The sequence below is a fragment of the Sminthopsis crassicaudata genome, chromosome 2, assembly GCF_048593235.1.
Source record: "Sminthopsis crassicaudata isolate SCR6 chromosome 2, ASM4859323v1, whole genome shotgun sequence".
NCBI lineage: Eukaryota > Metazoa > Chordata > Mammalia > Dasyuromorphia > Dasyuridae > Sminthopsis > Sminthopsis crassicaudata.
In genome coordinates this window covers 456769830-456784043 of record NC_133618.1, presented here as the reverse complement: position 1 = coordinate 456784043, position 14214 = coordinate 456769830, and the positions used below count along the sequence as shown (strand labels likewise).

At 38.5% G+C, this 14214-nt stretch overlaps 1 protein-coding gene across 1 annotated transcript in view; it reads left to right on the top strand.

Moving 5' to 3' along the window:
• Positions 1 to 14214, top strand: part of ASTN2 (astrotactin 2) — a 1161487-nt gene that overhangs the window by 838608 nt on the left and 308665 nt on the right. The window contains 1 exon segment of the mRNA XM_074292901.1: positions 4733 to 4998. Coding sequence (XP_074149002.1) covers positions 4733 to 4998 — 266 coding nt within the window.

The window sequence follows — 14214 nt, the reverse complement described above, 5'->3', positions numbered from 1 at the left end:
TGAGCTTAGAATCAGAAAACTTGGGTTCTTGGGTCAGGTTTGCAACCAAATATATGATTTTGAGCTGTTTCCCTTCTATGAGTTTATTTCTTGAAAATCTGCACAATTAGGAGCTTTGATTGGGTATCTTTAAGGATCCTTTCCAGCTTTAACATTCAATGGTTCAACATTCTATGATCTAACCTTCTTTCCAGCTCTAATGTTCTGTCTTACACGTTTTAACATTCTATATTCCCTTCTGGTTATAATGTTTTGCGTTCTGAAAGTCTCTTTTAGCTTTAGCATTCCTGTTTAATGAACTCTGTTTCAGAATTCTGTGTACTAAAGTTCCCTTCCACCTCTGACATTCTACAGTCTATGCTGTTAAGGCCCCTTCCAGTCCTAATATGCTTATGGTTCCCCTCTTGCCTTTCTGCTCTTGAGCAGCCAAGCTCAGCTCTTTTTTCCAGAGTTTCTTTTGCAAAGCTTGAAATTGCTTGGAGCCACCTTTCAAAAGTCTAATCTCTCTGGTAAGCAGTTCCAAATTTCTTTTTGCATGTCTGTATACATGGCTGTCTCCCCAGCTGCTGAGATGCCTCCTTCTCAGTCTTGTTTTGTTTATCTTAGTAACTACCCTGCTTTAATCCCACTGAAAGATTGGTTAGTTGGAATCCACTCGGTCTTCCTCTGGAGTCTTTGATCCAGTGCACATAAGCATTTGCTGACAGCCAGACAGAGAAGGTGGAGCCCCCATCCTGGGCCCGCAGGGGCCCTGAGAATAATGAATGAATACTGCGTTTATTTGTATTTCTAATTGGAGAGTATGTTGCCAGATCTGCTGCATGTCACTACAGGCTGTGGGCATGAGGCAGCTCTTCCTGCTTCTCTAACCTAGGACTAAGAGCTTCAGGCCACTGATGGAAGCTTCACAGACCCAAAAGGATGAGAAAGGCCTCTTGGCCCCAGCCATCAATTGGGACTGCCTATGCCAGGGGCGGGAAGGTTGAAAGGAAGGGTGTCCTTGGCAAGCCTATGCTTTACCTATAAAGCACCCAGGATTTCTGACAGGTTGAGTGAGTCTGCCTTACTTAGGATAGCTCAGATGGGTGGAATAGGCTTGTTTCCTGTAGGGAAATGATTTCTGGAAAGTCCCCACTGGTACAAATGTTTGACAGCTATTCAGTGAGATATGACACATCTCTAGGGCTTCTCAGAGTTGTTGTTGTTGGTTTTTCCACTTTATGACATTTCATGACCCCTCCCATCCTTGGACTGGGGAACCACAGACATGTGGGTTAGGGATAGTATGAACAGAGGATTTCCTGTCCTTCTCCACAGAGAGGCAATAGCCTGTAGAATTATAGGATTTATTGTGAGAAGGACTCTTCAAGGTCACCTAGTTTGTTAGAGAGATTAGGTGGTTGATTGGAAGAGAACAATTACCTTGAAGAAGGGAGAGAAGGAAAAAAGGGGCGGGGGGAGAGGGAGGGAAGTATTTATATGCCAGGTGCCATGCTAAGCACTTTACATTATTATCACCATTTTACAGTTGAGGAAACTGAGACAAAGGTTAAGTGACTTGCTCAGTATTATAAATTGCTAGTAAGTTTCTGAAACTAAATTTGAACTCAGATCTTTATGACTTTATGCCTGGGACTCTACCCTGATTTACCATAGAGATTATCAGTATGTAACTTTCCTTATTTGTTTATTTTTTAGAGATGAGGAAGGATCCAGAAGGAAAAAGGCATTTGCACAAGGTCACCTAGTTATAGCATAGTTGATACTAGAACCCACTTCTCCCAAATTCCAGTCCAGGGGTCTTCTCCACCATTTTCACTAGCCTTATTTTTCACTTTATATTTCAACTCTCTTGGCATTTTTATCTTTACAATGAATGGGCTAAATTAAGTGGTCATAGTGATCTTTTCCAATTCTAGACCCTCTCTCCTCTGCGATGGCAGGATCATTTGAGGCAACCTTGACAAGACAAAGATTTTTCTTGGGGCTAGCCTAAATTAGCCTTCTTGGGGTTTCCTGAATGAGACATACCATCATTTCACAACTCCATGATAGTTTTATGGTTTGTACCTCTGTCTCCTGGAATTCCTAAATCTCTTCAAGATTGATTTCAAGTTTGAACTTCTTGCTTTTAATGGCTGTTTAATTATTATCCCTCACCAAGTACATAAACTAAATGTAAAGTATCTTCAGAGCAAAAACAAACAAAAAAACAAAAAAACTAAAAGCCACTCAAACCTCCAAACTCTGCCTTTGGGTAGCTTATTATTTTACCAGAGGAATAAAACATGTGACCAGAAAAGTAAATACAAAACATATGTAAAGTAAACACAAGTATTTTTCAGAGTTCATATTAAATTCTTCCTCAGAATGCAAACTCCTTTAAGACAAGGGTTTTTGTTTTGTTTTGTATCCATAATGCCTTCTAGATGCTCAGTTATTGTTGAATGAATGAATTAGGTAGGACACACCCAAAATACCCAGGAGGGGTCTTAATGAAAGCCTGTCAACCTTCTGAATCACTTAGGAAAAACAATGTGGCTTTGTAGGAGGATGGAAAGAACATTGCCATCAAAGGAGTGAGTTCAAATTCTGACTCTGCAATTGCTTATTTTATGATTTTGAGCCAATAATTTAATGCCTCAGAGCTTCATTGTCTCCACCTGCAAAGTGACAGGCTTGTACTTAATGCTGTCTAACATCTTAAGACAGAAAAAAATAATCCTTTTCCAATTCTTCTAGAAAAGCTAGGATCCCAAATTGGAGTTTCTTGTTTGCTTTTTTGAAACAGTTGCCTTCCAAAATCTGAAGATCCATTGGAAAATACATTAGGTGGTGCACAGTAGAAAGAGACAGTATGGTATCATGTATGGATTTGAAGTCAAAAGACCTGAATTCTAAACTTGAATCTGATACTTATCACTTTTGTTATTTTGAACCAGTAATTTCTTGGTTCTGAACCTTTCTTCTTTTATTAAGACAGAAGAGGGGAAAGGAGAAGGAAAGGGAGAGATCAAGGGAGAGAGGAGGTTTGATTGGATCATCTTTCACATCAGCCCTTTTTCAATCCCATCCGTACTACAGATTTGTATCATTAATCCCAAAGAGCAGGAAGTTAGAGCATGAGTACTACTTTGAAATTGCTTGTGGAGAGGAATGTAGAGAAATCCTGATAAACCTGTGTCTTATAGGTGTTGATATTCAAAAGGAGACTTCAAGAGGTTGGGGTCGCAGACTGATGTCTCCAGGTGTCTCAAAAGAATTTGTAGGCTTGAACCCATCTCCAAGTAAAGGAACAAAGTTTATTGTAATTGTAACACCCATTGAAGCAGGCTAAGTTCCAAAAGGATTTAGCAAAGGACCAGAAGCAAGAAGACAAATTTATTGAAAAAGAGATCTGGTTCTTCATGTTACTGATATGCTAATTTTATGGTCCAGAGGTAGAACTGAGGAATGATCTATTCAATATTGTCTCAGGAACTTGGTTATCACTGACCAGCACCTTAACTATCTGGTAGCATTTTTTGTAGGACTATCCTAAGGCCAAAAGACTTTAGAATCATTGACAGACATTGTCAGAACAAGGGACCTCAGGATTACTGCTTTATTTCCCCTAAAAGCTGTGCCCTATCATTAGCATCATCTGCTACATATAAAAAACCTGCAACCTTATCTTGAGCATTTATTTAAGTAGGACCCAGTAATAAGGATCCCTTGAGTCATCTATAACATATAAGCCTCTAAGCTGATCAACAATTAAGTTCCTAGTATGTTCCTAGGATTAAGAGCTAGATGATTTCTGAGGTCTCTTCCAAATCCGTTTTACTGTTGTTTTGTTTGATCGTTTAGTTTTTGTTTGTTGTGTGTATGTGTCTGTGTATGTCTGTGTCTTTGTATGACTAGAAGAACCACAAAATTCCAAGGAAAGAAAGACTAATGGGATTAATTTATAAGAATTATAGAAACTTCATGTGGGGAGTGATCTAGAGTCATTTAGTCCAACTCCATATAATCATTAATGTTATTTATAGCTTCCTTTTGACGATTAGTCATCTAGTTGTCTCTGGAAGTCTTCTTATGATGGAGAATTTCTGGGAAGAAGCAAGGAAGGGCTTTATGGATGAGATAAGACTTGAGCTGGATCTGGAAGCAGAAATAATAATAAGTATAACAACAATAATAATTATTATTGTCATTATCATATTTCACATTAATGTTTGCAAGGCCTATGTGGGTAGGAGAGTAAAGAGAATTTCTGACTGAGAGCCCCATGAGTGAAGTTGTCAATGAAGGCATGAACAAAGATCTGCCATTTTCTCTCACCTCTCCAAATCTCACTCAAGATAGTAATTCCAGGTCAGCAGTGCATGGCACAATAGATATAGAACAGAAGGGATCTCAGAGATCACCTGATCTGACCAACTCATTTTACAAAAACTGAGGCCCAAGGATGTTAGGTGACATGCCTGGAGTCACATAGGTAGCAAGTACCAAAAGTGGGATCTGAACACAGGTCCTTTGATTCCAGAGCAACTGCTTTTGGTCTCATATTGCAGAGTTTCATCTCTTTCTGTAGATCATAAATATATATGGAGGTAGGTTGGTTGTAGAACCTGATATTTAATTAACCTGGGATGTGTATATTGTGATTTTTAATTCCTCCTTCCCTGTTTTTCTATCCTTTCCCTCTTCTCCACAACCCGATCCTTTTCCTGTCTTCCATCCTCACCAGAAACAACAGAGCTAGGCAACAAGAAGGAGCTTAAATCCATGCCATTCATCACCTACCTCTCAGGCCTGCTGACAGCCCAGATGCTCTCAGATGACCAGCTGATCTCAGGGGTCGAGATCCGTTGTGAGGAGAAAGGTCGCTGCCCGTCTACCTGCCATCTGTGTAGGCGACCTGGCAAGGAACAACTGAGCCCCACACCTGTACTACTGGAGATCAACCGAGTAGTCCCTCTCTACACTCTGATTCAGGATAATGGCACCAAGGAGGTGAGTGGACCTGAGAGGACCTGAGACCTAGAAATTCAGACATGTTCCCTGTCTCCCCATCCCACCTTTGCACAAACAGGTATAAATATCCCTAGTGCCATTAAGACTTGTTACGTATCTTCCTCTACATTTTTATTCCTTAGCAAAAGACAAAGTTAGTCTCTCCTTAGGCACCCACCATAACATCAACTGTTGCTCTGTCTGGCCCTATGATACATGCAATTCTTCTTTGTTTTCTTATTTTTATCTTTCTTTCTCTCATATTCTCTCCTGATATTACTTCCTTCCCATTTTTACTTACTACTTATTCCTCAATTTCTCTGTCTCCTTTTTCTCCATCCCCTACATCTTCTATTGTTTAAAACACTGTATTTTGAGTCAAGAGAAGAGGTTTTTTTCTCCCAGCTCTCTTTTCTTCTCTGGACGTCAGTTCCTTCTCTATAAAATAAGACAGTTGAATTAAATGGTCTCTAAGGTCCCTCCCTGCACTAAATCCCATGCTTCATGGCTGCATTCCAATAATAGTCATTGTACCTAAATGAATTATTGAATACTTACCTTCACATATGTAATATCCACAAGTTTGGGTTGATCATTGCCCCATGTGTCACCTTCTGCAGGTTTCTCCTTTTTGCAAAACAGAATTGTATTATAATGTAGTATGTCAAACTCAAAGAGAAATGGGGGGCACAAAAGTCATATATAAGAATCCTTGAGGGCTATATGTTGAAGAAAATTAGCATATCTATTTATTTCCCAATTACATTTTTATTTGGTTAGGGCTCCCCACTTGGGATCATTGCTGGCTTCATCCTGGGTAGCATATTTGTTATATCAAGAACCCTGAATTTAAAGTCATAAGAAGTAGCTTTTAGCTCTGGCTATGTTATTAACTTTCTGGGTAGCCTCAGACAAATCACATCTTTCTTTCTTCCTCTGCAAAATGAGGGGATCAGACTGGATGTACTCTCTTCCAGCTTTAATATCTAATGACTGTTCATCATTCGATGTTCTCTAGTCTCTTCCAGCTCTAATATTTTATGATTCATAGATTCTTCCTGCCCCTCCCATTTCTGTGTCTCCTACCAGCCATCATCCTCTTCCTTTCCCTCCAGCCCCTTGTCTAACATACCATTTTCTTTGTTCAGAAGAAAAAGCTCCTGTAGCTTTGGAAAGTTAGGGTAGGGGCTTTAGCTCCAGTGGAAGCCGGCAGGACTTTTTCTGTAGGCCTCTGTTTGTGATTTCATGTATACAAAGGTCCACATGCTCTAAAGATCATCTCTGGGTATCACTGACAATAGCATACTTTATGAAAATAGTACATGACAATCATCACCTTGGGAATTTAACTGGCCACTGGGTGTCACTGTTACCCTTACAGGTGTACTTGGGAGTTTCAGTCCTTTGAATAAGGGCTGATTTTGGAACCCACTCTGCAGGATTGCCTCCTCCCCATTCTCTACACACAAACACTCCCCCCGTCCCCTCCCCTTCAGAAAGTCCTCTAAGAACCTGTGTGGATTTATTTCTCTAGTTCCTCCCCTGCCCCTCTGCCCCCCTCACCCCCCCAAAAAAATTTTCTCTGAACCAAAAATGACAGACCTTTTTAGAGTCACTTATTAGTGCTGAGCCTGCAATTGATTAGGCATTTAGAATGAGCCAGCCTGTGGTGGTTGTGGGTGGGACGGGCCCACTCCAGGTCTGGAAACAATCCCAGCCAATGGAAATATGACCACCAAGTGTGAGGGGCTAAGCCATAGGGAGAGAGCCCCAAGAGTAATCAGAACACTGTGACTCTCACTTTCTCCAACCCCCTCCCCAAAATCCTGCTCTTTCTTTCTATCCTCCTTTCCCTTGTATGACATTTGTATCTCTAGACTTCTCTTTTCCTATCCATCTGATTTTTGGATTTGCGTCTTTCCTTAGAAGAAAGCAAAGCAGGAATGCCATAGACATGGGCCAGAAAGAACCTAAGAAATAATCTCATCATAGTAATGGAGAATGTGAAGCTGGAAAGACTTTAGAAATGACCTCGTGGAAAGGTCACTAACTTTGAAATCCTAATCCCACTTCTGACATTTATTTTCTGTGTGGTCTTGAATACCAGTCACTTTACTTTCCGAGACCCCAGTTTCTTCCACCAGATGAATGGGACTAGATGATCCTTCCACCTAGAAATCTATGATACCCATGATCCTTTTGTCTAGCCATCAAACTTTTCATTTTCTGGAGGATATTAAGACCTAGGGGGATTAACTCACTTGCCTAAGCCTATCTTAAAGGAAGGGAAGCTAGAGCCAGGTCTCCTGATAACCATTTCCAATGCCATTCTTAATTTCTGTACCATGATTCATTTTGCTTCTATAAAGGGCTAGATTTTAGAATTGGACCTTCTGTTACTAGGGTTAAAACATAAGTTACATGGTTTAAGGAAAGCTAAGTTGCTTGCCTGTACCAAAATTGTATGTCAGTGATATTGCTCCAGAATCCCAAAATGTTAGAGTTGGAAGGAAGCAAGAGTTCATCTTCAAGTTCAGATCTTCACAACCCTCTTTCCAGACTTAGATAAGAAGGATATTTCAACTATGGTCACCCGTGGTTACATAGGCGCTAAATGGTAGAGCCTGGTTAAATCAAATCTCTTTCCACTGAATCTTGAATGCTAAAAGGAGTGGGAATCTGAAGAAGAAATCATAGGGAGTGTCATACTTTGACTTCTTTCACGATTCTACTGAAAACTAATTAAATATGTCTGCTATTGTTAAAATTGTGACACATCTGAAGTTTGTTTCTAGAATAATTGCCACTTCATACTATACCCCCTTCTTGTCACTCATCAAGCATTTTATTATTGTGTGCCTGGCACGGTGTTAAGTTCTGGGAATGAAAAAAAAAAAAAAAAAAAAAAAAGCAAAGAATCCTTGCCCTCAAGTATCTTACAATCCAATAAGGGAATTAATATGTAAACAACTATGTAAATTGGAGATAATCAACAGAGGAAAGTCACTAGCATTAAGGGACATTGGGAAAGCCTTCATGTAGAAAGTGAGATTTTAGCTGGAACTTGAATGAAGTCAGAGAAAGGCAGGAGACAGAAATGAGGAAGGAAGGTATGAGAGAGAGGGGGACAATTAGTAAAAATGCTTGCTTTTAGATGTTTCTTCTCTTTCCAGATGCTTCAGCAATGTGACCTTAAATGCTTATGAACTTTGACTTTTTTTTTTTGAAGTGTAAAATGAGCATGTTAGGCTTCATTTCTTTGATTCACTCCATCTCTGGTATTTTATGTTCAAAGACCTTTTTTAACATTTCTTGATTCTAAATTTCTGTGACCCCCCGATGCCTATCTATGTATTTTAATGAAATGGACATGACAAACTCATTGAAGATAATTGCCTCTCCCAAGGAGATTTAGATTGAATTTTCAATGGGGAATCAAGGAAAGGGCCATGGTTAATCCAAAACAATGTCTTCCTAATGATAGAATTTCAAGCCTCAATTTCAGGGAAAAGGGGAATTTTGGAGAAAAGAGACCTTTCCAGCAGCCTTAAAGAAGACTTTTGGGAACTACCTGTTTCATGGCCAGCGCTAAAGGTCATAATAATACTGTGTAATGAATCATGGATTTAGAGTTAAAGAACTTGGGTTCAAAATTCAGTTTTTGTCTCTGTGAGATATTGGACAAGTCATTCAACTCCTTTGGACCTCAGTTTACTGGCATTTAAGATTATTGATGGATGTAAGATAGATGGATACTGAGGGCTTTTCCAGATCTAAATTTATGACCTGGTAGAGTAAGTTTCTTCCCAATTCTGGGCCTCATTTTTATTTTTTTTTAAATTTCTGAAAGGAAAAAGTGAGTAGGGTAGATGATTTCTAAGATAAATTTTAGCTTTCTAAAATTCTATCATCTTCCAGATCCTGGTAGTTTCCTTCTGTACCATAAGGTCAAAGAAGACCTTCAGATATACTGCTTCCTTAAATTATACTTGCCTTCCAAATAAATGGTTCTCTCTCCCTTCTTATTCCGATGATGTGCATCAGAGGCATTCCTTCAAAATTCCAGAGCTGAAAATGACTTAGGGATCCTTTAATCTACTCCACTTCCCCTTTATTTTGTAGAAGAAATAAAAATAGAAACTCTCCGAAGGAGACTAGGATTACCCATGGTCTCTGATGCTGATTTGTATGGCTAAGGCACCAACTAGCTATGCCTCTAAATCTTTGCCTCTAATTCCTGAGAACATTCAAGACATGCTCTGGAACCACCGTGATGGGGTTGGAGATAGGTTGCCTTGTGCTAGACAGTCTATCCCAGTAAACACATGGGAAAAGATTATTCCTTTAGCCATAGCTGGAAGAGAGCCCTTAATTATACTTTCTGCTGTGGTTCTGAAAAAAAAAAAAAAAAACACCCAGCAAAACAAAAATCTTTATAATGGAGAATTTGATTAATGCACATAACCTCCTCCCTCCACCTGCTAAATGGCCCTCACACACCCTAAAGCTGCAGAGCTTGGCTCAGCAGGAATTTGTACTTTGTGTAGGAGAGACTGTATCAAGATAGCTTGGGATGGAAAAGAAACAGAACAGTTTCATTGGGGTTCTTCCCCAAACCTTCAGCCCTATAAATTTCATTGTTATTTATATCCTCCTGTCCTCTTTATCCCCAGAAGGAAGCATTTGGGACCATAGAAATGGCAAACTTGCAGCTTAGAGAAATTGCTCCATCTTCTCTATATGCATATTTGCTCCATGTATATCTCCAGACATCCCAATTTTACATGATGGCTATAACTTTAATAAGAGAAAATAAGAATCTTTACTCAAAGGCCTAAAGCAAGGCTTTTAATAGCTTCTTTTTAACAGACAGCATTAGCTATAGAAGCCCGACTTTGATACTAGGGAAAAAAGAAGAGAAGATGGGGATAGTGTCTCTATTAGCTCCCAAGGGACATTTTTGTTCAGTGGAAAGAGTGCTGAATTTGAATATGGGTTCAAATCCTGGCCCTACTACTTATTATCTGAGAGACTGTTGGTAAGGTGCTTAACCTGTCTTACTTTCAATTTTCTCACCTTTAAAATAATTGGATAGGTGTAGGCAAACTTCAAAGTCATTTCTAGTTCTAAATTCTATAATTTTGTAACATTTATGTTTCCCTTATTTATGTCTTAGACAATATCACAGTACTACCAAGTCCCATTGAAAATGGCATCCCAAGATCTATTTTGGAACTTCAAATCTGAAACAGATATTAGAGCCTAGAACATAGACTATTAGATTGGATAGGATCATTTAGCTCAGCTCTCTATATTCTACAGATGAGACAATTGAGGCTCAGAGAAAAGAAAGTACTAGTTGGTACTAGTTGGTCTGCAACTCATGTCTTCAAGCTTCTGATTCAACACTTTCCTCACTATATCATGTTGCCTCAGAAGATTTTTTAAAATTTACTCATCTGTTTTATTTAATGTATTCTAGATAGAGAAAAAACCCTCTTCAATATGTGTCTATGTTTGGAAAGAGCAATGAATAGGAAGCATCCTGTCATTTGTATCTGTTTATTGGATGTCTACTATGTAGAGAGCATTTTGTCTGGTGCTAAGGGAAATACAAAGTTTAGATATGACAAGATTTCTGTCCCTATAGAACTTGCAGTTTAGTAAGTATCTACTATCATCTCTGTCCTTCCAAAACTCCTAATGAAATACCACATAGAATGATATAGAAATAAATAGATAGAAGTTAACATAGACATCACTGAGAACTGCTGTGGTCAGAAAAAAAAATTGATGATCTTCTGGGAAAGGTTGGTTTTGAGTAGAGCCCTAAAGGATAGATAGAATTTGGATAGAAGAAAGGAGAAAGCACTGAGGAGTTAAAGATAAGCTACAACAGATGGCAGACAGGGAAGAAATTGGTGTGTCTAAAGTGAAAGGTTCTGTTAGGGAGAGCAAAAAAAGTGAAGTTGAAAAGCTAATATGGTGTCATATTGTAAAAGGCCTTAGGGCTAAAAGACTCGGTTTTTGACTGAGATCCTATGGTATAGAATACTCATTACCTAATCCTTCATTTTCCTCTGTTCAAGACCTCAAGCATCTCCTAGAACACATTTTTCTTAAAAGATACAACACTGGATATCAAAGCTATAATTGGGTTAACTCAATAAAAGATACATAAAACACATGGACTATATCATAAGCAATTTATACTTGTAAAAAGATAGTGTTTAGGTAGTACATTCATTTATAGGAAAGGAAAAGTAATTACTACAGTTAGACTAAGGCAAGACACAGACCTAATGACTTTTGAAAGATTAGTGTCTTAGCAGAGAAAGGACCAGACCAGACTTACTAATCAGTTTAGACAACTACATTTAGACAATTCAGAACTCCTAAGCTCAGGTGATCCATCAGCCTCAGCCCCCACAGTAAGTTATTAAAGATATTTGCTACTACACTTAGCTCCAGAAATTTCACTAACTATATATGTAACCTTGTTTAGATCATGTTTCCTCTTCAGTTTTTTCATCTGTAGACCTAGAATGTTTCTTTCAGCGTAAAAATTCTATTGTATGTTCTCATGTAAATCAATCTAATGTATAAGCCTTCTATAGGCATTCTTTAAAAAAAATGTTTTTTAAAGGCTCTCCTGGAAAGGAATTCAAAAGTAATGGAATTCTAATGGCAGAATTTCATGATAGAATTCTTTTAGGGCAGGGAATCTTTTTCTGTGTCCACAAACCAAACAGCTTGCTCTGCCTACATATGAGCTCTGGCATAAAGGACTAATGAGTAGGAGAGCTTGGGAATCATCCTTCATGGAGTTGGTCTCAGAGGCTAGAAATGTGTCCTTGACTTCCCTTTAATAAACCATCATTTCTCTATTATTTTTGAATTCCTCTAACAGTTTCTGCTTTTGAATGCCCTGGCAATAACTACAGTTGATCTTAGCCAAAAGGTCAAGAAGTGTAGCATTGTATAAAGAATACTGTAGCTGAAGTCAGAAGACTCCTAGCTTTGTATACATTAGTTGAGTGGTCCAAGCAATTTATTCCCCTTCTCCAGGTCTCTATTTCCTTATCTTTAAAGTAAAGTCATTGAACTAGATAGTTTCAAAAGTCCCTTCTAACATCACATTCTTTGAAGTTTTGCCTCAATTTACTTCTCTGCAAAAAGGCATAATAGTATACTATCAATATTAGTGTTATTGCTAAGAAAATGCTTTGTAAACCTTAAATTACAATAATTGTTATATTGTTATTATATAGCATTAACAGTCAGAATGGACCATTTAAAAGATGGTGACATTCACAAAACTTTTACAAATGTTAAGTAAGGCTAGAGGAAAATTAGCTTATTACCATGGCAAAGCCTAAGGAAAAGAGATAAGAAGGTGGAGTGTTCGGTGCCTATGGTAGACACTCTTATTCATTATTGAATTACAGAATTTGGAGTTGAAAAGTCATCTAGTCCAACATTCATTTTTATTTTTTTAGTGCTTATTATTATTATTATTATTATTATAGCTTTTTATTGCTAAACATAAGCATGGGTAATTTTTCAACACTGACACTGGCAAACATTTTTTATAACTTTTCTCTTCCTTCCCTCCATCCCCTCCCCTAGATGGCAGACAGTCTCATACATAACATTCATGTTTTAAGATATGGAAACTGAGAATTAAAGAAGTTTAGCAAATTTTCCAGAATTATACATGTAATAGCTGAGAAATTATTTACGAGTAATTAGAAGCTTGGAGGTCATTGAATCTAGCACAGTTTTACAGAGGCTTTGAGAAGTTAAGAGATTTAATGTCAACATTAGATTTAGAACTAGGAAGTATCTTAGAAGTTATGGAATCCAGTCATCTGGTAAATCAGATCTATCAAGATTACACAGCTAGTAATTTTTTGATGCAGAATTTGTTCCAGATTCCAAGCCCAAAGTCTTAACAAATACATTGTATTGCCACTCCAGTAAGTAACCAAATTAGAAATTAAAATACCAGTCTTCTGATTTTAAATACAGTGTTCTGTCCATTAAACTACATTACCTCTTCCCTTCCATCTCTTGAATTGACTCCAGTTGGTTCTCTTAGAATAAGAGTTCTTAACTTATTTTGTGTCATTTACCACTTTGGCCTGTGAATCTTATGGACCCCTTAATATTGTTAAACATTGCTAAATATTGAGGAAAGTGTTAAATTTCATTTGGAAGTTAGTGAAGATAAAGATATATTTTTTCTCATCCAAATTCATGGATGAGTCATAATCTAGCCATAGACTATTTGGGGGGGGGAGTCCAGAAACCCCTGAGTTAGAAACTTCTACCCTAGAATAAGCATTTGTTCTCTACTTAACAGAAAAAGGCAGATCGGCATCAAAGGTTGGAAGTTCCAGAGAATCAGGTTGTGGAAGTTCAGCCTAAGAAAGACCTTTGATACTAGGAGCTACCTAAGAATAGAATAAATTTCCTCTTGAGAGAGTGAACTTCCCTTTACCAAAAGTATTCTGACTTAGTCTGCCTGGGTACCTGTGAGGGATGCCAATGGGAGGATTCCTGAACTAGGTGGGATCTTGGGCTGTGTGCCATCCCAGGTCTTTTTTACCTATGAGATGCCCTGATTCTGATGATCATGCCTTCCCTCGGGACTTGGACAGGCACAGCCTTCCCTCAGTTTCCTTGTGTACTTAGAGAGCCTCTCCCCACTCAGACACTTGATAAATGACAGTTTGGGCATCTGGAGAAACACTTACATAGGTAGGAGGTGGAGAGCCAGAGGGGGGTGTCCTGTCATGTCCCCTGTGGGAAGATTTGATTCAAAGATCTGTTGTTTGTGTTTAAGAAGACAAATGGACACCCAGTTCGATGTTTAGGAGACCTCTGGGAAGTTATTTCATTTTAAACTTGAGTAACTCTAATTCCTCCATTAATCTTTCCTGGCGCCTACCCCTGCCACAGAGCTTGTCCTTTCTAAACTATAGAATTCTTATCCCAGCCCCCACCAAGCACAGCATTAACACATGGGTGGTGATTTAGGTCAATGAGAGGTAGCTTAGATCTAGCTTGGATCCACTTTTTTAATGCTTTATAGTTTTCTTGTTGTTGTTTTCCCTCTCCCCCATCCTTAGGGCACTCCAACTCCGGGACTCCATTTTTCAGCTGAAGAAATCAAGGCAAATAAAAATTTCTTCCCCCAAGTCACACTGGTAC